The sequence below is a fragment of the Lepidochelys kempii genome, chromosome 1, assembly GCF_965140285.1.
Source record: "Lepidochelys kempii isolate rLepKem1 chromosome 1, rLepKem1.hap1, whole genome shotgun sequence".
Taxonomy (NCBI): domain Eukaryota; kingdom Metazoa; phylum Chordata; order Testudines; family Cheloniidae; genus Lepidochelys; species Lepidochelys kempii.
The window spans coordinates 257127352-257151065 of record NC_136380.1 but is presented as its reverse complement, the minus strand read 5'-3'; the positions used below and the strand labels follow the sequence as shown (position 1 = coordinate 257151065).

The following is a 23714-nucleotide window of genomic DNA, read 5'->3' as shown; positions in this document are numbered from 1 at the left end:
CATCATCTGGACCCATGGAAAAGAAGCCCTTGAGGAATTCCACCATGATTTCAACAATTTCCATCCCACCACCAACCTCAGCCTGGTCCAGTCCACACAAGAGATCCACTTCCTGGACACTACAGTGCTAATAAACAATGGTCACATAAACACCACCCTATACCGGAAACCTACTGACCGCTATTCCTACCTGCATGCCTCCAGCTTTCACCCGGACCACACCACACGATCCATCGTCTACAGCCAAGCTCTGCAATACAACCGCATTTGCTCCAACCCCTCAGACAGAGACGAACACCTACAAGATCTCTGTCAAGCTTTCTTACAACTACAATACCCACCTGCAGAAGTAAAGAAACAGATTGATAGAGCCAGAAGAGTTCCCAGAAGTTACCTACTACAGGACAGGCCTAACAAAGAAAATAACAGAACGCCACTAGCTGTCACCTTCAGCCCCCAACTAAAACCCCTCCAACGCATTATTAAGGATCTACAACCTATCCTAAAGGATGACCCAACACTCTCACAAATCTTGGGAGACAGGCCAGTCCTTGCCTACAGACAGCCCCGCAACCTGAAGCAAATACTCACCAACAATCACATACCACACAACAGAACCACTAACCCAGGAACCTATCCTTGCAACAAAGCCCGTTGCCAATTGTGCCCACATATCTATTCAGGGGACACCATCACAGGGCCTAATAACATCAGCCACACTATCAGAGGCTCGTATACCTGCACATCCACCAATGTGATATATGCCATCATGTGCCAGCAATGCCCCTCTGCCATGTACATTGGTCAAACTGGACAGTCTCTACGTAAAAGAATAAATGGACACAAATCAGATGTCAAGAATTATAACATTCATAAACCAGTCGGAGAACACTTCAATCTCTCTGGTCACGCAATCACAGACATGAAGGTCGCTATCTTAAAACAAAAAAACTTCAAATCCAGACTCCAGCGAGAAACTGCTGAATTGGAATTCATTTGCAAATTGGATACTATTAATTTAGGCTTAAATAGAGACTGCGAGTGGCTAAGTCATTATGCAAGGTAGCCTATTTCCTCTTGTTTTTTCCTACTCCCCCCCCCCAGATGTTCTGGTTTAACTTGGATTTAAATTTGGAGAGTGGTCAGTTTGGATGAGCTATTACCAGCAGGATAGTGAGTTTGTGTGTGTGGTTTTTGGGAGGGGGGTGAGGGGGTGAGAGAACCTGGATTTGTGCAGGAAATGGCCCAACTTTATTATCATGCACATTGTGTAAAGAGTTGTCACTTTGGATGGGCTATCACCAGCAGGAGAGTGAATTTGTGTGGGGGGGTGGAGGGTGAGAAAACCTGGATTTGTGCTGGAAATGGCCCACCTGATGATCACTTTAGATAAGCTATTACCAGCTGCACAATGGGGTGGGAGGAGGTATTTTTTCATATTCTCTGTGTATATATAAAGTCTGCTGCAGTTTCCACGGCATACATCTGATGAAGTGAGCTGTAGCTCACGAAAGCTCATGCTCAAATAAATTGGTTAGTCTCTAAGGTGCCACAAGTACTCCTTTTCTTTTTGCGAATACAGACTAACACGGCTGTTACTCTGAAACCTGAAAAAAAGCTAATTTCCAAACCCATTCACTGTTTGTGAGTAAAGGTAGAGGTCATTTTTTTAAATTTAAGAACATTTCAATTTCAGTTCTAAGCTAAAAAAATCACGATAAAACCTTTCCACAGCTAAGCCATCGAACTGAAATGTGGTAGGGCAACTCGTGATATTCTGATTCTATTTCCACCAGAAATGCTTGGAACTGACGATGGAGTCCATGCGAGCGAATGAAATTCACGGTTGAAACTACGGGTTCCATAACACATGACAAATCCAAGTATTTCCCACACAATGCTTGCTGATGAAGAATGCAATGAAGAATCATAGGCTTGGGTTTCATAGGCCCGCACTTTCACAAGCTTTGTAGATTTGTCCAATCAAACCTTTTTTGGAACTGCACATATTTCTACCTCCATCAACTGTAATGTATTTCAGTTGTTTCCATTGCAGGTTGTATTGAGAAAGTGACTTTTCAGCTTCTTTGAAAATCTTTTCACCTGTGGTTGTTCCATGCATACTGTGCACAGAGGCTAGTTCTTCCATAACTTCAAAATTACTGCCGACCCCGTGAATAAACAACAGCAGCTGCGAAGTATCGGAAACATCAGTTGACTCGTCAAGTGCGAGGGAAAACCACTCAAACTTCTTAGCCTTTTCATTCATCTGGAAAATTATATTACTGCCAATGTCCTCGATTCTGCGACCAACTGCGTTTGCCAAAAGACTAATTGTCTTAAATAAATCTACTTTTTCTGGGCATATTTCTTTGGCTGCTTGAATCATACATATTTTAACTAGCTCGCCATCAGTAAATGGTTTTCTTCATTTTGTTAATAGTTGTGCCACTCGGAAGGTGGCTCTTGTTGCAGCTTTGTTCTCGGTTTTCTTCTTCTTAAATATAAACTGTTGTGACGATAAGCCATGTTTCATGGATTCTAATTTATCTGAAAGTAGCTTTCCCGTAAATTGAGAGTAGTTCGACCAGTGCTTAGTTCCATAATGTCTACAAACGTTGTATTCTTTTAGCACTGCGATAGTTTCGTTACATATTAAACACAATGCTTTACTACCTGATTCAATAATGAAATAGTCCACACTCCATTGTTCTTTAAACACGCGACATTCAGAATCAACCTTTCTCTTCTGTCCTTTTCCCGACATAATGGCCCCAGTAGCAACAGACTTAAACACAACGAATATACATTTCTCAATAGTCTGACACGCGCTAAGACAAAAACTGAGGGAAACAACAACTCATCACGCATCCAGTTCCTTCTGCCGCTACTAACCTACCTACTGTGTGCTCATCGGCTCTGCGACCCTGGCAGGAATGCAGTGACGTAATGAAGTTCTGCCGCGGCTCTGGGGTTTCTGCTGCTGGCCCCTTGCCAGCCGGGGTCCCGCCGCTGCCTGCACCCAGCACCCGCTGCTGGCCTGGGTGAAGGAACCCAGGCTGGCAGTGGGCTGAGACCCCGGCTGACAGGAGCCCGCGGCGGGAACCTCAGAGTGGTGGCGGGCTGAGCTGCTCAGCCCACTGCTGCTCTGGGATTCCCGCCACGGGCTCCTGCCAGCCGGGGTCCGGCTGCCCGATGCGATGTTGGTTGGGGGGCTGGACAAATTGAAGCCACTGGCCGTAGTTTGGAGATCCCTGGTCTAGAAGATACACACAACAAACAGGCATGCACACAAGCTCTGAAGCGCATGCGTGTCTGAACGTACCGATGAATTTCACGTCGACCATGTACATGTTTCAAGCTGTGAGCAGATAACAGTTTAAAGATTTGATACACTAAAATGGGAAGAAAACAAAAATCTGTATCAGACTATGTTTCAGAACACAAGGAAGTATTCGAAAGTTTTAAAAAAAACAAAAACGGGAGAAAAGGATGAAGTTGAGTGTATGCACTGCAAATGGTATAGCCCAATTATTAAATGTAAATATTTGTAGGCTAATAGTTCTAAGTCTACAGCAGTCCATTGTTTATTCAAATGAAAAGTTTTATTTGGGGATTAGAGATATATCGTTTTCTTAAACTCAGAGGTAGCATTATGTTTTGAGTTCTGTTTTAGTTCTGCAGCAAACGCACATTGACTAATGGAATTCAAAGCATTAATCTACTAAATACTTCCCCCCCACCGTCTTTCCATCCACCAAAATAAACCCCGATATTTACCCAGTAAAATGATGAATAGTCTTTTGCACTGATTTTCACCAGTTTTTGTTGTTATGGTAATAAACACTGTTAAATTCCTGGGAGAATGAACACTGAAAACGAAGGGCCCTAGCTATACAGGAGGTCAGACTAGATGATCTAGGGTGCCTTCTGGCCTTAAATGCCATGATTCTAAGGATAAGCCTACACTTAAACCGCTACCGCAGCACAGTTGCACAGATTCACTGTAGACACTCACGAGAGTCATAGGAGGGGTTCTCCCGTTGCTGCAGTTAATCCACCTCCCGAAGAGGCAGTGGCTGGGTCGATGGAAGTATTCTCCATTGACCTAGCCATCAGCTCCACTGGGGGTGATGTTGGCTTAACTCTGTCTCTTGGGGGTGTGGATTTTTCCAACCCCTGAGGGATGTAGCTATGCTCATGTAACTTTTCAGTGTAAACATTCCCTAAGGAAAGTCGTGTTATGTTGCAACCTTCTAGCAAGAGTATTTGGTTTTTATCTAACTTCTCCATGTGTATGCCATGAATGGTATATTTATACATAAAAGTTTGCTAATTTGCCATATCTGTCAATTCCAAATACGCTGTATACAGCAAACTGATCGCCTCAAGTTTCATTTTCAGCTTCTCAGCTATTTTTCTTATTTCAGCTCCAGTCCCTCCCTTACCTCCCTCAGCTAAATGTGTGACGTCTGTCTTAATCACACAGGCTTTGTTTATGATGGCTGGTGTTGCTATTACAGCATCCAGCCAGTTTCCTTTGGACGCAGCAGGTGGTGTTTCAGCTGAACCGCTTCCCATTGCCTTAGACTGTCTAGTTCTGCTAGGGATACTGCTTTCTTCTGACCTTGAACTAGGGTTAGCTTTTTGTTGAGTTGATTTGTTTAACTTTGTAATGTTTCTATATAATCCCTGAGCTGAACCAGCAGCAGACAAGAAATCATTCAAGTAGTTGCATGAGGCCTCCGTCTTCTGAAAAGCTTCTAATTCACAATCCTCTTCATTGGACATTTTCAGATAATTCAGGCTGTTTTCATATTGCTGTAGCAACTTCTTAACTTTATCCTCTATCTTGAAGTTGTTATGATTTTTGTATACAAGTCTGGAAATATTTGCAACATCACCTAATATCTCCCAACCAAGACCGAGACGGCCCCCATGTTTTACTAGATTAAAAATGCTTGAAATAAAACCCATGGTGTTTGCTGCAGTACGTATCGTGGCACATTTTTTATGGACGTCATCCATGGTGTCTACCATTTCCTCAAGGCATCGTATGAAGCTTTCCACCTTCTTTCTTTGCTCGGGAAACTGCTTCAGGAAGTCACCGATACTTTCTTTATTCCTGTTGGATGACAAAGTCATGCGTTTATAGTTGGTGCCACGGGGTCAGTCAACACATGAGAGCTGCTAAAAGGTAAAGGCTTGACTGGAATAACCAAATACACAAATGCAGAAGAGTTGAATACTGGCTACTCATGGACAGTAAGTGCCCCAGTGAAACTCTGTTCTATTCAGAAAAGGAGGACTTGTGGCACCTTAGAGACTAACCAATTTATTTGAGCATGAGCTTTCATGAGCTACAGCTCACTTCATCGGATGCATATCGTGGAAACTGCAGCACCCCTCACCTTGTATGAAGATGTTGGAATGACAGGAGGTAATACACTGCAGAGACGTCGCTCTTGGGGGAGGGTGGGATTCTCTGAAGCTTCTCCTCCTGGCAGGGGCGCTGGAATGATTTGTAGAGTGGGGCTGCTGAGAGCCATTGAACCAAACTGTAAACCCTAGATATGGTGGAAACCACTTCAAGCGTAAGGGTGCGGCAGCACCCCTAGTTCCAGCACCTATGCCTCCCAGTGAGTCCCCTCTAAAACCGACCTCAGACGGAGTGCCTACAGAACAGTCAATGATGGTTAAGTGGTGGGTGTGCAGTGACTGCTGCTGAACATGCTCGTTGCAGTATTACCTTCCCCTTCCCCCTCTCTCTTTGCTGTATCCACTTGTTCTCCCTCTACGCTGAAGTTGTAAGCTCTTTGGGACAGGGGTTACCTTGTTATTTATATATATGTGCTACATCTAGTGCCTGGGAAACCCAAACCCTGCCCGAGCCATCTAGATACTACCCCAATAGCAATAATTGTAGCTCTCTTGTCATTTGGGAGGGTTGAGACAAGAGCTCCCCCAGGCAGACAGTGGCACAGAATCAGCAGCGAGCGGTAGGATGAACAAGAACTTGAAGCTACCTGCTACCCGTGTGCTTGAGACCTAGACAGCCACTGGGGTGTTAGTGCAGAGGAGTTGTTGATAGCCCAGAAGTTTGACGGAGATGCCCGGACAACCAGACTCTGTGCACAGGACAATCTGTGCCTGGACACCCAGCCCACGCAGGCTCCTTGTTTGGAGGGGGAAGTAAGGTGTCAACTTCTAGAATCAGGACATGTTGCCCCTCAGTTGCTGTCTGCAGGATGGGGGAAGGGAGGAGGGGACGCTCCATTTGCTTCTCAGCAGGAACCCAGCTGAGCAAAAGCACCCAGCCCCTTGTCAGCTAGTGGTCCCAAAATAGCTCGGCTCCTTGAGGCATTGGCAAAGGAGAGAGAATTTTAAAAAGTGAGTGACCTTATTTGAACCACTGCAATATATCAGACTAGGGTCGTATCCCTTTTAACAGTCCGCGAGCCCTCTAGTGGCACTCCCTGCGTTCTGTGTTTTAGAAGCCCCCGGACACCAGCCGGAGCAGCAGCGTGTACGTGACTAGGCTGCCTGCCATGTTTGTATATGTTAGTAAACATGGTTACTTAGGGCCCAACTGTGCCCATGTGGTTTCTTTGTGTCATTATTGGCTGAGGAGCAAAAGACGCAGTGCCTACATTTACTGAGATGGAAAGTATAGTTTGATATTGGGGAGGGGGAAGCACTGTTGGGATGTATTCTGAAGCACTTTGAAAAGTCACTGGAGGCAGAAGTGAGCAGCACTCTCCCTTGACTTGGAAAACCTGCAAAGCTGTTGACCCACAGGATGCTCCAGCCACTTCCCCAGCTTGGGATTCACTTCACGCCTAACAAACAGGATACGAGCCAGCCATGCAGCACTGCTCTCAGATACCACCCTGAACGGTGTAAATCAGTGTGTCACATGCACCAAAGGAGGAAGTAAGTGGCTCTGCTTTACTGGTTAAATCTCTCTTAGGTTGAGTCTGCACTCGACGTTTTCTTAAGATTTCCCATCATTGCCCTACATCCCACCTCAATGATCTGTTTGTTTTAAACAGTGAACAGAGAAAGGGCCAGAATCTTAACTGTTAAAATGAAAGCTGAATTCAGGCTGAATGTGTAACAGCTGCGAGATATAGGAATTGCCAGGTTGGATCATACCCTAGATGTCCATCTACAGTAGTTCAGTATCCTGTCCCTAACAGTAGCCAGCACCAGATGCTTCAGAGGAAAGGGTAAAAAAACTCCTGCAGCAGGCAGCTCTGGTATAACCTGCCCCCAGGGAAAGTTTCCCCCTAAACCACAATAGTTAGAGGTTGTCCTATGCCCTAAAGCTTGAGAAGGGGACTTCTTTCTATCATAACTGGCACCTGGAGACTGTGTCACTCCCCAGCTAAGGAACCTGGACTTTGATGGACTTTGAGTGCAAAGGATAGCCTTAAAAATGCTAACCCTCGTCACTAATTCTCAGAAGCCCTGTTTATGGTCGAGAAATTTTCGAAAAAAATTCCCACTCTGTCCATTGTCAATTCAGCTTCACAGACATTAGTAACATGGAGAGCCCCAGCTCAGGACTCATGCTGCTGGCTTTAATGTTGTGTCCTGTAACCCTGCTCAAGGCAGATCGAATACATTTTCAGTTAAAAAAAACAAAAACAAAACAACAAACATCAGAAACGTTTCACAGACACTGCACCTATGCCTAGAACTGGAATATCACAGCCTGCATTTTTCACATAACACGGAACATTGTGTCGTACTAAAGGGGAAGGAAATTAAAGCAGATCAACTGGTTAACTTCTGTTCGCGAGAATTCTTAACTGGCCAAAATTGCCGTGCATTACCTCTCAAGATATATCAAGGCCTGCTTGACCATCATCAAATCTTCAGCATTCAAGTCAGTGACAATCTTGTCTACCAGTGTCCTCTTTAGATGCTTTGATATTTCAAGGTTGTCATCAAGATTTTCTAAATCAAATTTAAAATAATTAAACCAAGTATTCCCTTGTGTTTTGCATGCGAGTCAAACAAAGAAGGGGCAGGAAGCTACGCGCAGTGGTTCATGCACTGTGCTGAGCTACAGGAGATTAGAACTCAGTTCCAAGTCCTGATCCTTCATTCTCTGGACTCTCAAGTCCTGGAAATGCTCCTCATAATCGTGTAGAAGACCCAGATTTGGGTCCCAGGCTCTCTCATTGCAGGTCAAGTGTAACTGGGAGTGTTCTACAGGTTACCTTGGTGACCCTGATTAGGGTGACTCTCACAGCCAACAGGATGATGAGAGAGGAAAGCAGGAACCCCTGGCCCTGAAAGGGTGTTTTAAGTGTGATGCACTAGTTCTGAACAGTGAAAAATAGAGATTGAGAAGCAGCCTGAACTGCAGCAGATATTCAGGTACCTTCAGAAATACTGGATGCTCCTGAAGATATCCTGGAGGAAAATACTCTCTGCATCTTCTCTGTTGAACCCTTCAGAGGTATCTTATTAAAGGTGACTCAAGAGGAGACTGATGTGGCTTGTGGAATGACTGAGAATCTAGTCCCTAGTGGGAACAGGTGCCCATATTATAAAACTATCGGTGGAGTCAAAATTGGCATGAGCTGACCCTTTGTTGGTAGCCTCAGGGATTCCATGGGCAACATTCCCACCCCTGAGAGGTGTAGCTATACTGAAGCCCTGGTGTAGACAGCACTTCTGTCAACCTAGCTACTGCCTCTCGGGAAGGTGGATTAACTACGCCAATGGGAGAACCCTTCCCGTCAGTGTAGGTAGGTGTCTACACTGAAGCACTATGACGGCGCAGCTGGTGGGGCGGCCTCTGGGGTCATGTGCCGCCCCCACCGCCCGATTTGCTGCTTTGCTTGTACTGAGCATGCTCACAGACTGAACATGCTCAGTAACATCTGCTGAAGCTGCTGCCCTCACTCTGCCCTGCCCCCCAAAGGGCAGGTCTCTGAGTGTAAACATACCCTGAATACCTTTCCAAGACCTGAGGAAGAACTGTCTGTTGCTCAAAAGCTTGTCTTTTTCACCAAGAGAAGTTGATCCAATAAAAGATATTACCTTGTCTTTCAGTTAGTTAGTTATTTTGCCTTAATCTGGCAAATGTCAGTTTGAAATGCCATTTGGCTGAAACATAAGGCTTTTCTCAGTGTGTAGAAGGAAGAACACTAATAAATCTTTAGTGCTCTGCAGAATCTTCTTTGCAGTAGAAATAAAACCGATCACATTTCTGACGTGGACTCTTATCTGTAAATGCTAGATGAAGCACTAGAAAATATATTATGAGGAACAATCTTGTGCTAGCAGGCCACGAGAGAGGAGTGGACTCAATTACCTTGGTAGATCTTTTTCATCTGTAATTTCTTTGCTCCCTTAATTTAAAAACTGGTCATTTAAAGTGCTCTGGGCGGCTAGTTGGCTTGGACTCAGTAATTTAATTTAACAGCTCCTGTTCAGAGCCTTGTAAGTGTGTCCTCGCTCTGGTAACTATGTGGTTTGGGTTCAAGAGCACATCGCAGTAAGGAAGGTAAAGTTAATATTAACAACAGCACTGCATTAGGACAACCATTTAAGAGAAGGAAAGCAAAGTGAATCTGGTTGCTGTGACCATCAGAAACAGTCTGCTGTATGTTTTCTTTAGTAAACAGTTCACGTTTTACTAAGAATTCCAACTACAGTGTGTTATGTTTGCCAGCAGGAGACAAAACAATAGCACCTTGCTTGATAAATACAGAAGATCTAAATCAATAATTCAAATGAAATCCTATCGCACTTACCTCTCGGGCTGCCACTTCTTTGTCTGTGTCATGATTTGCATGGCTTTCCCTCTCCACTGATGCCCTGGCTGTGCTGTGGGAGGACAAAGAACAAAGCTTTCAAAAGAAAGTGGAACCAGGAAACCGGTGAGATAGAAACCGAAAGCAGATCCGATGGGGATTTAGTGCGTGTTTTGCCAGGTTAAATTAAGGTCTTGGGGCTCTGGTTAACAACTCTGCATTGAATTGCCTTTCATCATATGCAGATAGCCTGTCTGTGGAGAAAAAGTTCATGTAGGGTTGAGCATGAAACTCCTGGGCACCTCTTACCACCCAGTTCAACATTCAGCCAGCAGACGGCTCTCTAATCCTTCTAGAGTCCAGCACAGGAGTGGGAAGGAGGAGGTCACTGGGGGACCTGGCTCAGAAGAGAGCTGAGGGCCCTGTGGGAGGAACTGACTGTTGAAAGAAGTCCAGGCAGCTGGAGAGCTGAGGCTGGAAGGCGGGATCAAATCACAGCCTGTCGCTGGCAAGGGACAAGCACGAGCTGCTGCCAGGGGTACATCAGGTACAGAGGTTACACCAAGACTCTTTCCTTCATCACCTCATATTGGGTTGTTCTTGGCCTTGGGGACTCTGAGTTAGGAGCTGCTGAGCTGATCATTTATCATCTCTTTTGCCTGTGACTAAAGCAACTGTGCGGAGTGTCTTTGCACCTTACCTCTTCAGCCCTAGTTATCCTCCATGTTATCACAGTGAATGGGCGCTCACCCCGAGGGCTAGAGCTGAAAGAACTCAGTGCTTGGAGCATCCAAACCATTCACCTCCAGGGGTGTGGTTCACCCAGTGTGATACCAGATCCCTACAAGTCAGTGATCCACAGTGACGCCCTGCACTAGGGTTGGATACAGTGTCCCGTGGCTTGCAAAGTACAGCTCTCACGTGTGGGGGCTGCCATTTTCTAATCCTCAGCTCTGCTTACAGAGCTGTGGAAGATCTGCCTTGCTCCCCGAGGGACAGTGCAGTGTGGACATGTGCTGAATTGGAGGAAGATTCAGCTACAAAGGGTCCTGGCACAGTGGAACCTGCTGTCGTTGCTGGGTTTTTTGAGCCTCGCATTTGCACCAGCATGTGAATCCCTTGTGCTGTTACCAGGACCCATCTTTAACATCCCTGGCTTTGTCACTGCACAGAACTGTCTGTGTTGCAGAGATTATCTTGGTCGGTTTTAGCATGAAATGAATCTGCACTTAAAGCATTTTTTCAAGCATAGCCACCAGATGGCTTCAGATCATGCCAGTGGCTAGAAATCTGGACTACAACAGAGATACCAGCAGGAACATAACATTTGAATATGCAGGAAGAGCTTCAATGTCTGCCAGTTCAGTTCAGTACGATAGTTGTTAGGGTCAGATACACACAACTGGGGAAATGTTAGACACATGATGTGAAAACTTCTAATGTGAAGCCTTACGAGAGACCGGAGTCTATTCTGGGCAGCCTAATGAGACTAAAGGGAGATGACAGGAGACATGGTTATTTGGAGGTGGGGGACTTGGACGGTCGGACTGTGGAATGTATGAGAGCGACACAAGAGCCCAGTGCTGTTACGGGCCTGAGGCACGACGTTCTGGGAGTTTGGATCCAGGGTTTTAATTCAGCTCATTAAAGAGCTGGAGGCCTCCCCAAACTGCAGACTTGGAGCTGGCCTTCCGGAGTTTGTGGACGGTTGGGTCTAGGATTTTGGCTTGGGCCTATTACTAGTTCCTGTGTGTGGGAAGCTGCCTAAGCAGGGAAAGCGGGACATGCTGTGTTTGAAATTAAATATTTTAGTAGAATGTGCTGACTCTGGTTCGATTTGTGTGTGAATGTTCAGAAATGAGCTCCCATCATGTGTTGGTGGAAAGGTTATTCTCCCTTTCTTTGCAACCTGGCTTTCACCTATGATTTTGATGTCACAATAACTTAGCTATTCTGAATGTACCAACAGTCTGACTAGTTCCCTCCTCGGCCTGCTAGGAATTGAAGGTCAGGCCATGGGTCACCCTCCCCAACTCTCCCCTCTCCTACTCCCCCAGTGTGCAGTAAAATCTTGGATTTGGCATGTCACGTCAATGTCACAACCATCTGGGCAATCTGTTCTGGGAATGGCCATCATATGAATTGTGTGTGTTTTGCCATATTGATCCTAGCTAGCACAGTGGGGGCCTGAACCTGTTCTGGAGCCTCTGGGCTCTACTGCAGTACAAATAATAAATCATATTTTCTAGGATGCGCTTTCTGAATGGCAGGGCTGGCTTTGGGGGTTTATGTGTAGGTTTTTGCCACTGCAACGTGTATTTTTAAATGGGAAACAAAGTGCACGCAATGCCCTCAGTGCTCCTCCATTTATATTATCAGTAATTTTGAAAGAACGTTTTTTAATTTCCATGTCTGCACCTTTCAGACTACAGCTTTATTTTCCAGTTGGATTAATTTTTTTCAGACACATTTTTAAATCATTCATAATGAGTCAGGAATTAAACTGCATGTGTCGAATGGGAAATACATGTGCACAGCTAGGGTTTCATATGGCTGCCAAGCTAGCTCTGCTTGGTCTTAACTCTTCACGGCATAAAATACCAATAAACCCCTCTTTTGCCAGGCCTGGTCTGTTGGTCTCAAAGGCAGGACATGGGAGCAATGTCACAGCTGCTGTACAGGGTGCATTCTGTAGGGCACTGGCTTTCTCTTGTTTTCCTTTCAAGGGCTGATACAGCCTTCCTTTTTCTCTAAGTTACTGTCTGTACATCCTCTCAGCTCCCTCTTGGTACCCTGGTCCTGAGGGTATGGATGCATGTATATTGGTTCTTGGTTAGTGCTGGCTGAGCCCGAAAGAACACATTAGCCTCTTCTCTTCTAGAGTGAGGGTGTGCCCCTCCCCTGAAATGTAAAAGTTTTGACCCTCCACCTTCCAGAAACACTGCTTTGCTACTCTCCATGCTAGTTCATGGCTGTGTGGTTGGTTAACCTAGAACTGCTAGGACTGCACAGCATGGCTTTAATTTCCAGTGAAGGGAGTTGGGGGAATCTCCCCTTCTCCGGATGCTCTTGCAGATGGGGGTGAGTTTCAGAACTCTGGAGAAATTTCTCTCTCCCTCATGCCTTCTCTTCGCACCCAGCCCCAGTTTCCACTGAGTCTGTACAACACCTACCGTTGAGGCAAGTAGGTGCTACTCTAATATAAAAATAATGGTGGCCAGGCACAAATATCTCAGGTATTTCTATCTATTTGCTGAGGTGAATTAAAATGCTTCAGTGAGTATTACAGATGTGGGCAAGGCAGCTAATACACTCAAAACAGAAAGGAAGAAGAAGTTTAATGCTTTACAAGTTCATCTAAAAAGCAGGTACTGCTCTTGTAATTTCACTCCTGAGCAGATCTCTCTCACATGCGTACAGGATATTGTTACTTTCTCTTAAGCACAGGCAAAACAGGGTAAACTCCTAGCAGGGTGATTCACGGTGTCCCAGGTCCTGTACAAACAAAATGCACGACATCTCCCGATCCTTTCACTGAATTACCATATCAGTCTCTTTGAACTGTTCAGATTGTTTGATGCTTTTGGTCAAAGTGGAGCTGGGATCTCCTTATTAGTTGGCATCATGTGTCGCTTTTGGGGGCTTTGACGTCCTACCATGATCTCCCCTCCCCTTGTGGCTCGGTTCCTCTCCTGGCCCAGTGCTGGAAATGGGAACTTGTGTCTCATCTATTGGTACACCATGCCTTTCAGCTCCTCATACAGCTCGCTGAGATTCTGAAGGTCCTTTTCAAGGTAGCTAGCTTTTTCTCTTATATCTGCTGCAGCCTCCGCCTTTGCCCCCTCAGTTAAATGGATGGAGTCTTTCACGAGACTGTAGGCATCAAACAAGACAAAAACTCCTGCTGCTGTGGCACCGAACACCCTCGCACCTTTGGACATGGCAAGGGTGGTCCCACCTAACGCTTTTTGCACTTGCTTGGTCCCCTTTGCTGAGTTTCGGGCTGCACTCCCAGCCGCGGTGAGCCGTTTTGCTAAGGCCTTCAAACCAGGGTTAGCTTTCACCACTTTGAATGCTCTTACGTTGGTTCTTATCCCCTTAACGCTTTTGTATACTACCCCTGGAATTTTACTAGCGGTGGAAAGGACGGGTTTCAGGTGTTCGACCATGGCCTCGCTCTTTGGAGAGAATTTGGGTCTGAAATCCACTTCGTCGGGGAGGGACAGTGTTTTCAGGTTGCTTTGGCATTCCACCAGCAGGTCGTTGGCTTTGCTCCTTTCCTTCAAATTGCTGACGTTCTCATATATGCTTACAGAAATGCTGGTAGCTGCTGCTGCTGCCCCTAGGCCAATCCCAGTTGCCGTGAGAGCCAAACTCCCCCCTGCCGTCAGTGGTGCTAAGGTCAGCCCAAGGATGGTCAAGATGCCGGACGCCAGGCTTGTGGAGTTCGCGGCCATGTTGGCAATGGTGCAGTTCTTATGGGTCTCATCAATGCTGTCTGCCATATCCTTAAGGCACTGGATACACTTCTCTATCTCCTTTCTCTGGTCAGGGAACTGCTTCAGAAAGACCATGATATCTTCACTGGCACTCTCTTCCCAGGGGATGATTCCTTCAGACCTATTAGAAGCCAAAGGTATATTTTGGTCACTGCAAGAGACCTTATAGTTGTGCAGTGAAAAGTGACTGTTAAAAATGGCCCCTTCTTCCTCAGCAGATCTGTTCCCTTGTATGTATCAGAGTCATAGCTATTCATGGCAATGAAAATATTTTCTGACTTGTGAAGAGACTGTGTGTTCTAATGGCTAAGGTACTGCACTGGAACTTGGGAGATACCTGATGCTTATTTTGGCTCTGCCACTCACCAGCTGGGTGACCTTGGACAAGTCACTTTACCTCTGGGTCTCTGTTTCCCCACCACCCTTTGCCTTGACTGTAATCTCTTTGGGGCAGGGACTGTCTGCTAACTTCTGTGATACAGTGCCCAGCACAATGGAGTTTCAGTCTTGGCTGGAATCTCTAGGCGCTATTAGAATTCAAATAATAACGATACTGCCCGTCTTGTAAACTGAGCAAGTATCCCTGGACTAGTCTACACTAGAAAATTAGATCAACCCAGCTGAAAAATCCATCTCCCTGAGTAATGGAGTTAAGCCGACCTAAGTCCATGTGTAGACTGTGCTAGGTTGATGGAAGAATTCTTCTGTCCACCAAATTACCACCTCTCAAGGAGGTGGATTAACTACAGCAACAGGAGAGCCTCTCCCTTACTGTAGTAAGTGTCCACACTGAAACCTTACAGTGGTGCAACTGCAACATTGTAAGTTTAGACATAGACGCTATCCCTTACATACTTATCTGGCCTCCACTGCCATAGCACTGAGTGCCTCCTATTCTTAATGTATTTATCCTCCCTACACCACATCCTTCAGGGTGACTTGGGGGAACCCTCATCATTTTGGGGTTTTTTGTTCCCGCTTTTGTTTGGCTGGACAGAGGGGCCTGGCACAAGTGGGGAAGAGGGGAGAAAGCCACACACAGTTTCATTGTCTCTGGGGGAGGAGGGAGTTCTGCTCCCCAGATCCCTTGTTGGTGAGATTTTGCCTCCATAATACCCCAACAGGGATCTCTTCCTTCCCAAACCCCACGGCCCTCGGATCACTGATCTGTCCTGCCTGCCAAATGTTGAAACTGCTGCAGCCTTAGTCCCAATGAGGTAGATTTTCTCAGCCTGTGGGTTGGAACCCAAAATTGGGTCACTAAAATGTTTCAAAGGGTCATGTGGCAGCTCCTGTGGCTTCTGTCTCACGGGGCTGGCTGGGCTCGCATCCCTGCTCCCGGCACTGCAGCCTCTGGGGGAGCAGCACCACGGAGGTTTGGCCCAGCCGTCATGATGATGGGAGGCCAAATTTGAGTGAGTGGCACTACAACCCCATGAAGCAGGTCACAAATCCATTCAGACAAATTTGGTCTAGTCAGAGGTGCGGGGCCAAACCTGAGTGGTGCTGCAACCCCAGAGGTTGCAATGCCTGGAGCGGAGACCCAAGCCCAGCCAGCCCCACAGCATAGGAGGTGCAGGAGCTGCCATTGTGGGGTGAGTGCTGGGCAGGACCCAACCCCCTGGGGTGCAGGACCTGACCAAAACCACCCCAGGCCCCAGACTATTTACTGGGTCACGACTGGGCATAAACATTTACAAATGGGTCCTGAGCCCAAAAAAGTTGAGAATCACTACTCTGAGGCACTGGGTTGTTCTCTCTGGCACCCTCTATTCCTCTCTCTTGCTCTGCATACCGATTAAGGTTATCCTTTCCCTGAACTGAGCCTGCTGGCAGAGAACCGTTTCTGCTTTATACATCCTCACTGGTGCTAATAAATCTGAAATTGTTCACCGATAACAAATAAAATGGAGGCAACACCCGGGGCTGTCATGGATGAAGGGACCTTGGTGCCATTCAATTGGGGGGTGAGGTGTTATCAGGAGACAGCTGACCAGCCTCTGCGTGTGAGAATTCTTTTTTGACCAACATTTCTCTTGCTTACCTCTCAAGGTCCATCACATCCCGCAACATTTCCTCATAGTTGTACCCCTCAGGAAACAAGCTCTGCAGCTCCTCACTGTATATTTTCTCCTGCAAAAGCTCTGAGATCCCCAGGCTGCCATCATATTGAAAATCGTGGTCATCAGTGTTTTCTAAGATTAAAAACAACATCAGACTGGAGTGTCTTCAGACCTACTTTTAAAAGGATGCATGCATTTCCCATTCTGAATCATGAAAACAGAAGGAAAGAGAAATAGCGCAGTGGAAGGAGCAGGGATACCTTCGTAAGTACTGAATGTTTCCGAGGCCATCTTATTGGGTGAAAATACCAGGTGCAATCTCTGTGACTTTGTTTACATTGCAGTCCTTCAGCACCTCTCATGCAGAGAAAAAGAGTGGCTTCCACCCTGGTAAAGGGAAGAGTAGGAGGGAAACATGGTTCAGAGTGAATCAACAGAAGGAACAAGTGTTGCATGTGGAATGAGTTTAGTGGGAAGGCAGGGTCCCATTTTAGTTTGCTATTGGAACATGCCCAGCCATCACAAAATCACCATCATAACTGGCACAAATTCTCCCTTTTGTTGGCAGCCGCAGGTATGTTGTGGGAAATCTAGCTGTTGATGTTGCTAACAGCTTGAAACCTGTAACGCTTTTATTGGTAACTTGCGATCAATTGGTTATGCAGGGGATTGATACTGCTCTTAATAACCTCTATGTTAAATATCCCTGTGAATTTAAAATGACTATTCCTGGCTTGAAGAGAGGCTAATCCAGGGATCAGCAAACTTTGGCATGCGGCCCATCAGGGAAATCCGCTGGCAGGCTGGGTCGGTTTGTTTACCTGCAGCGTCTGCAGGTTCAGCCGATCGCAGCTCCCACTGGCCATGGTTTGCCATTCCAGGCCAATGGGGGCTGCAGGAATTGGCGCGGGCCAAGAGATGTGCTGGTCACCCTTTATAGTAGGTACATCTAGAAGTAGTTAGGTCAGGGGTGGCCAAATTGTGCCTCCGGAGCTGCATGCGGCTCTTCAGAAGTTAATATGCGCCTCCTTGCATAGGTGCTGACTCTGGGGCTGGACTACAGGTGTTAACTTTCCTCAGCTCAACCCCAAGCCCCGCCCCCACTCCACCCCTTATCCCAAGGCCCCCCCCTTTCCTGCCCCCTCCCCTGAGCCTGCTGCACCCTTGCGCCTCCTCCCTCCATCCCAGAGCCTCCTGTACACTGCAAAACAGCTGATCACGGCAGGCAGGAGGCACGGGGAGGGAGGAGGAGGTGCTGGGGGTGGCGACTGGGGGTGGGGGAGCTGATGGGGGGGCTGCTGATGTATTACTGTGGCTCTTTGGCAATGTACATTGGTAAATTCTGATGCCTTCTCAGGCTCAGGTTAACCCCTGAGTTAGGTTAATTAGAATTAGTCAGAAATAAAGGGTAAATAAATTATTACATTTAAATGTACAATGTAAAATTGGGTCACTAAGAAGACAGGATCGTGAATTTTGAAAGCATGAAATCTGGTTTACCTTTGTTGTAAAAGCCAGAACCAAGATGCAATTTGAATGGATGCAAAGGCCCTTAGCCCTGGTCTACACTATGGGGTTAGGTTGAATTTAGCTGCGTTAGGTCGATTTTAAAATGAATGCATCTACACAACTAACCCCGTTCCATCGACCTATAGGGCTCTTAAAATCGACTTCCATACTCCTCCCCAGTGAGGGGAGTAGCACTAAAATCGACCTTGCTGGATCAAATTTGGGGTAGTGCGGACACAAATTGACGTTATTGGCCTCCGGGAGCTATCCCAGAGTGCTCCATTGTGACTGCTCTGGACAGCACTTACATCTCCGATGCACTAGTCAGGTACACAGGAAAAGCCCCGGGAAATTTTGAATTTCATTTCCTGTTTGGTCAGCGTGACAAGCTCAGCAGCACAGATGACCATGCAGTCCTCCCAGAATCGCAAACTAGCTCCAGCATGGACCGAAAGGGTGACACTGGATCTGATTGCTGTATGGGGAGAAGAATCTGTGCAGGCAGAACTCCAATCAAAAAGAAGAAATGCAAATATATATGCCAAAATCGCACAGGGCATGATGGACAGAGGCTACACCAGAGGGACACAGCAGTGCTGCGTGAAAGTTAAGGAGCTCAGGCAAGCCTACCAAAAGACAAAGGAGGCAAACAGTCACTCTGGGTCAGAGCCCCATACATGCCGCTTCTATGATCAGCTGCATGGCATTCTAGGGGGGGACCAACACTGTCCGTGGACACCTGCAAGGGGGAAGTCTCATGCACCAGGGAGGAGGATTTTGTGGATGAGGAGGAGGAGGAGAATGCGCAGCAGGCAAAGCGGTGAATCCGTTCTCCCTGGCAGCCAGGACCTTTTCATCACCCTGGAGCCAGGACCCTCCCAAGGCGGGATACCCAGCCCTGAAGCTGGAGAAGGCAACTCTGGTGAGTGCACATTTGTAACTACAGTACAGGGTTTAAAAGCAACAGTGTTTAATGTTTGATTCGCCCTGAAGAATTGGGATGCATTCGTGGCCAGTACAGCTACTGGAAAAGTCTGTTAACATGTCTGGGGATGGTACGGAAATCCTCCAGGGACATCTCCATGAAGCTCTCCTGGAGGTACTCTGAAAGCCTTTGTAGAAGGTTTCTGGGGAAGGCTGCCTTATGTTGTCCTCCACGGTAGGACACCTTATCACGCCAAGCCAGTAGCAAGTAGTCTGGAATCCTTGTAGCACAACGCATGGCAGTGAATGGTCCTGGGTTTTGGTCGCATTCAAGCAACATTCGGGCTATACCTTTCTGTGTTAGCCTCAGGAGAGTGATATCATTCATGGTCACCTGGTTGAATGCATGAGGTGTTTACAATGCTCACAACAGCAGCGGTGAGCTCAGCGGGCTCCATGCTTGCCATGGTATGGCATCTGCACGGGTAATCCAGGAAAAAAGGCGCAAAACGATTGTCTGCCGTTGCTTTCATGGAGGGAGGGGCGACTGACGACATATACTCAAACCACCCGCAGCAATGTTTTTGCCCCATCAGGCATTGGGAGCTTAACACAGAATTCCAATGGGCAGCAGAGACTGCGGGAACTGTGGGGTAGCTACCCATAGTGCACCGATCCATAAGTCGATGCTAGCCATGGTATTGAGGATGCACTCCGCTGACTTAATGCGCTTAGTGGGGACATACACAATCGACTGTATAAATTGATTTCTAAAAATCAACTTCTATAAAATTGACCTAATTTTGTAGTGTAGACATTAGTGTTGAGTCTGCAGCTGATGTTTGAAGCAATAGTTGTTTCCTGATAGAAAAATGGATTTTGTTAATAGTTGGCATTTTCCATACAGTAGATTCTGACCTGTTCAAACTGCATTTCATTAAAGTCTAAAATCTAGAGTGACATTTTAATCTAGATCAAGATGAGGCGAACTGCATATACACGGACTGAGTCTCCTCTCACATATACCAGGTTTAAACAGGTCTAATTCTGCTGGTGGGGTGGAAGCATGCTCTTGTGAAGTGTTTTCCAACTATTTCAGGTTGACAACCCCTTATTCAAATGCAAATTTTTTCCTGACCACCACCCCCCTTACATTTTTTTACTCTTACTTTTATACTAGCTATATTGATGATGATAATACCAAGCCTACATCATGTATCCATATGTGTGTTTCAGGATGTTTAATATTTGACCTTGAAGGGTAAGCGTGGGGGTGGGGTGGGGGGACTGGAGGAGCTTTAAGTTTTCAGTGCTTCACATCGTACCTTGATTGCCTTTTGTGATTCCCCTGAAGGTCATTGATCCCTCAGCAGAGAAATTCTAGTTTAGTAGATGAGGATCTGGATTGGGAGTCAGGAGACTGAGGTGCTATTCCTACCTCTGCCACTGTTGTGCTGGGCGACCTTGGGCAAGTCACACCCCCGTGCCTCAGTTTCCCCTTTGACTATCTTGTCTATATAGTTAGCGGATTATAAACTCTCACTATGCATTTATGCAGTGACTAGCACAGCATGGTCTTGATCTCATTTGAGCTGTTAGGCTGTACCGTAATACAAATAATAATCTATAATGGAATGTAGGAAACGGAGGATTTAAAATCTCAGCTCAGTGCTAGTCTCTTTGGGCAAAGAATTTCAGTAGTGATTTTGGGGGCCCAACATGAGATGCCTTAAGGGGGCTGATTTTCAGAAAGCACTGAGCATCCTCCTGTGAAAATCCAGCCCCTTTAAGGGACTGCAAGTTGCACTCACAAAATCACCAGATGCTTTAGAAGCTCTTGGCCAAGGACAGCAGCGCTAGTCTGAGATGTTTTAAATCTTGGTCCTTGTGTTTTGTCAAGCGCCGTGCACATCTACTGGGCTCTGTTTAAAATTTTTTTTAAAACGGTTATTTTTAGAGCTGATTAAAATTCTGTGTACATGAATATGGAAATTAGGTATAGCACTGGGGCTCCTGGCTAGCAGCGAGCATGGCTCTTTGCACTGCAAAGGTCGGGCAGCTCTGCTGGTCAAATGAGCAGAGCTCAAATTACAGGTAAGAAAATTCCCTGTTGAGGTGTCCAAGTGCCTCACTGTAATTAGCATCTGTCACTCTGCAAATCAAATGAGTGCCTAGAAGGATGCGGGGAGGGGCAGCAACCCAGCCATGGGAAAGAAATGGGGATGACGGATCTACTGGATGCTGGAGAGGCAGCACGAGAAAGGGACTTAGGAGTTGTATGACCCGGGTCCTGATTGTGATTCCACTCTGGCCATCCTGCGTGCGTTTCGGCTAGTCACTTAACTGCTCTGCGCCTCGTTTTCTCCATCTGCAAAAATAGGGGTGATCCCTGTGCCTCCTTTTGATGAGCTTTGAGCTCTTCAGATGAAATGTGCGATATGAGCCCAAAGCGCTGGGTTATTGTTACTACATCTGTTGTCTCCAAAGAGCAGCTAAAATGAAAATAGAAGAATTTTAATTTCAGTTTCATCAACTGCATTGCTGCAGCATTGGAGCAGTGTACAAACTCCTCCCCAAAGATGTTAGAAATTCAGCGACACAGAAAGGGTGTTTGTTTACACTGTGACGCAGCCTTGTTCTCCTTGCACTAGCAGCTCTGACCTGCTGGAATCACAACGAGGAATAGTTCCGGATGCCTTGTCCTGGGAGGTGCCTTGTGCTTCCTGCTGGAGGCTGGGTACTCTCATCTGCCACTGAACTCAAGGGGAGCGGAGCTGTTCAGCACCAGTCAGGATCAGGCCCTGAGGAAGCAAGAGCCCTAATTTCCTGCTTGGCAAACAAAAGCAACCTGTTCTGCAGTTTCAGTCCAACTGACAGTACCTGGGTCGGGGCCTCAGGCTCGTGTTTTGACACTGTATTTATACCGGGCATGGGTGTTAGCTGGGAAATGTGACTACTGACCACATGCTGTTCAGCTGATGTTGGCCCAGGCACCGTGGTAGGACAATCTCCCCTCCCTGCCTATCTCCCCTTCCCCACCACAAGTGGCCTTCAGCTGAATTCTGCCATTTTGCTGGTGTCATTGGGAGGCACTCGAGTCAGAGTACTGATCTGGTAACTAGGCAGGGTGGGCGTTCCAAGGGAGTGAAACTGTTTTCTTCTTGTTGTATTGTTTCAGTACAGAACAGAAAGCTCCTGGGGGGAACTGTGGCAGCTGTGCAGCACAATTTAACCTGCCTGGGGGTACAGCCACATGCCACAGTCATTGGACTAACTGCACCTCTGACTCCCACCTGTTTTCTTCGCGTGCACCCTGCTCTGGTCTTGGGCCTGATGCCATTGCCTTTCTCAGGGTGGAATCCTGTGATTCTATCTCTCTCAGAACAGGCCCTGGCTGCAGTCCCCTGTGATCAGCCATGATTAAGGCTGTGGGTCTGTCACGGAAGTCATGGACAGGGCTGGCCTTACTATGAGGCAAACTGAGGTGACCGCCTCAGGTGCCAGCCTGTGGGGGGAGGGAGCCACTAGGACCCAGAGTTTCAAAGTTTTGGCCCAAGCGAGGGGGCATGGGGACATCATTTGAGCTCCCTGCCTCAGGTACCAAAATGTTGTGGGCCAGCCCTGGTCGTGGATTCTGTGACTTTTCGGGACCTCCATGACTTCTGCAGTGGCCGATGAGGCTGGCTCAGGGGCTGCCACACAGGCTGCTGCTGTGGTAGTCTCGGGCCACTGCGCCCCTCCCCCTCAGCATCAGCAGGAGTTTGGATGTGGAAGGGGGCTCAGGGCTGAGGCAGGGGGTTGGAGCGTGGGAGGGAGTGAGGGCTCTGGGTGGCACTTACCTTGGGGGGGGCTCTCTGGAAGCAGACAGCATGTCCGACTCCTAGGCGGAGGCGTGGCCAGGAGGCTCTGCGCTTCCCCCGCAGCTCCCATTGGCTGCAGTTCCCAGCCAATGGGAGCTGCAGATTGGGCACTCGGGGCGGGGGCAGCGCATGGAGCCCAACTGGCTGCGCCTCCACCTAGGGGCTGCCGGTTCAGACCGGCTGCTTCTGGGAACTGTGTGGAGCCAGGTAGGGAGCCTGCCAGCCCCCCCTCACCCCTGCAACAGTGGGAGTCCTGGGCTGCGAGCCCCCAGACCACCCCCCCCAGAGCACCTGCTGCACCCATGGGCCACATAACCCCCCAAAAAGCACCCAAGTTTTAATCAGGGGTATATAGTACGAGCCATGGACAGGACACTGGCCATGAATTTTTGTTTACTGCCCATGACCTGACCATGACTTTTACTAAAAATACCCATGACTAAAATGTAGCCTTAGCCATGATTACCTCAGCGGGCTGACTTATTTTCAGTGCCTGCATTTCTGTCCCCTGTGTGACCAATGACAATGGTATTCGCTACCCAGTAACAGAACAGGCTTTCTAAAGCAGAGTGTTATTTATTTAGAACCAAAGCTTTTCAGATTAAACAAATCTTAAAACAATAAACAGACTAATGCATGTCTAGCTTACCAGGTATCTAACACTCTTCCACATGAGGACCTTGGTAGATAGGTCTAAGCTTCCTGTAGAAACCCTGAAACCTCTAAGGTCTGGCCTGAATAATCTGTTGCTTTAGCTCACAAACTATTTCTCCCCCTGCTTCAGAGAGCGTCACCTTTAAAGACTGCGTAGTGTTTTGATCACTCCCCTATTTATAGACCTTTTGATCACTAGTCTCCTAGCCTTGCAGAATAAGTCTTGCATCTTTGTTAGAGACAAGATATAAGCTCTGTTCTTATGTGGGACCATTATGTTTCTTTCCTGCTTGTTTTTCCACAGTCCTCATTGAATTTGAGCATTATACGATTATAATAAACATTCCACTACCACAGTGTAAGTTACACAGTCTATCTCAATAACCAATAACCTCAGTAATACAGTGTACAGAAAATTATTACATACCGGTG

The 23714-nt window shown here is 47.0% G+C and overlaps 2 protein-coding genes across 6 annotated transcripts in view; both read right to left on the bottom strand.

Moving 5' to 3' along the window:
- Positions 1-3524: 3524 nt before the first annotated feature.
- On the bottom strand, positions 3525-7959 carry LOC140903574 (uncharacterized). The gene is made up of 2 exons (XM_073325076.1): positions 7839-7959; positions 3525-5125 (listed from the first exon to the last, which is right to left on the bottom strand). The coding sequence occupies exons 1-2, from the start codon at positions 7871-7873 to the stop codon at positions 4333-4335; spliced, it is 828 nt and encodes a 275-aa protein (XP_073181177.1). The 5' UTR covers positions 7874-7959; the 3' UTR covers positions 3525-4332.
- Positions 7960-13094: 5135 nt separating this feature from the next.
- Positions 13095-23714, bottom strand: part of LOC140903522 (apolipoprotein L6) — a 59184-nt gene continuing 48564 nt past the window's right edge. For 2 of the 5 annotated variants that reach the window (XM_073324940.1, XM_073324959.1), the window contains 3 exons: positions 16596-16722; positions 16317-16467; positions 13095-14393 (listed from right to left, as the gene is read on the bottom strand). In XM_073324940.1, coding sequence (XP_073181041.1) covers positions 13502-14393; positions 16317-16467; positions 16596-16626 — 1074 coding nt within the window. In that variant the 5' untranslated portion in view covers positions 16627-16722 and the 3' untranslated portion in view covers positions 13095-13501. Of the gene's footprint in view, positions 14394-16316; positions 16468-16595; positions 16723-18152; positions 19630-21112; positions 21261-23714 lie in introns of all 5 variants that reach the window. The other 3 variants (XM_073324921.2, XM_073324948.1, XM_073324930.2) reach the window with 3 other exon arrangements.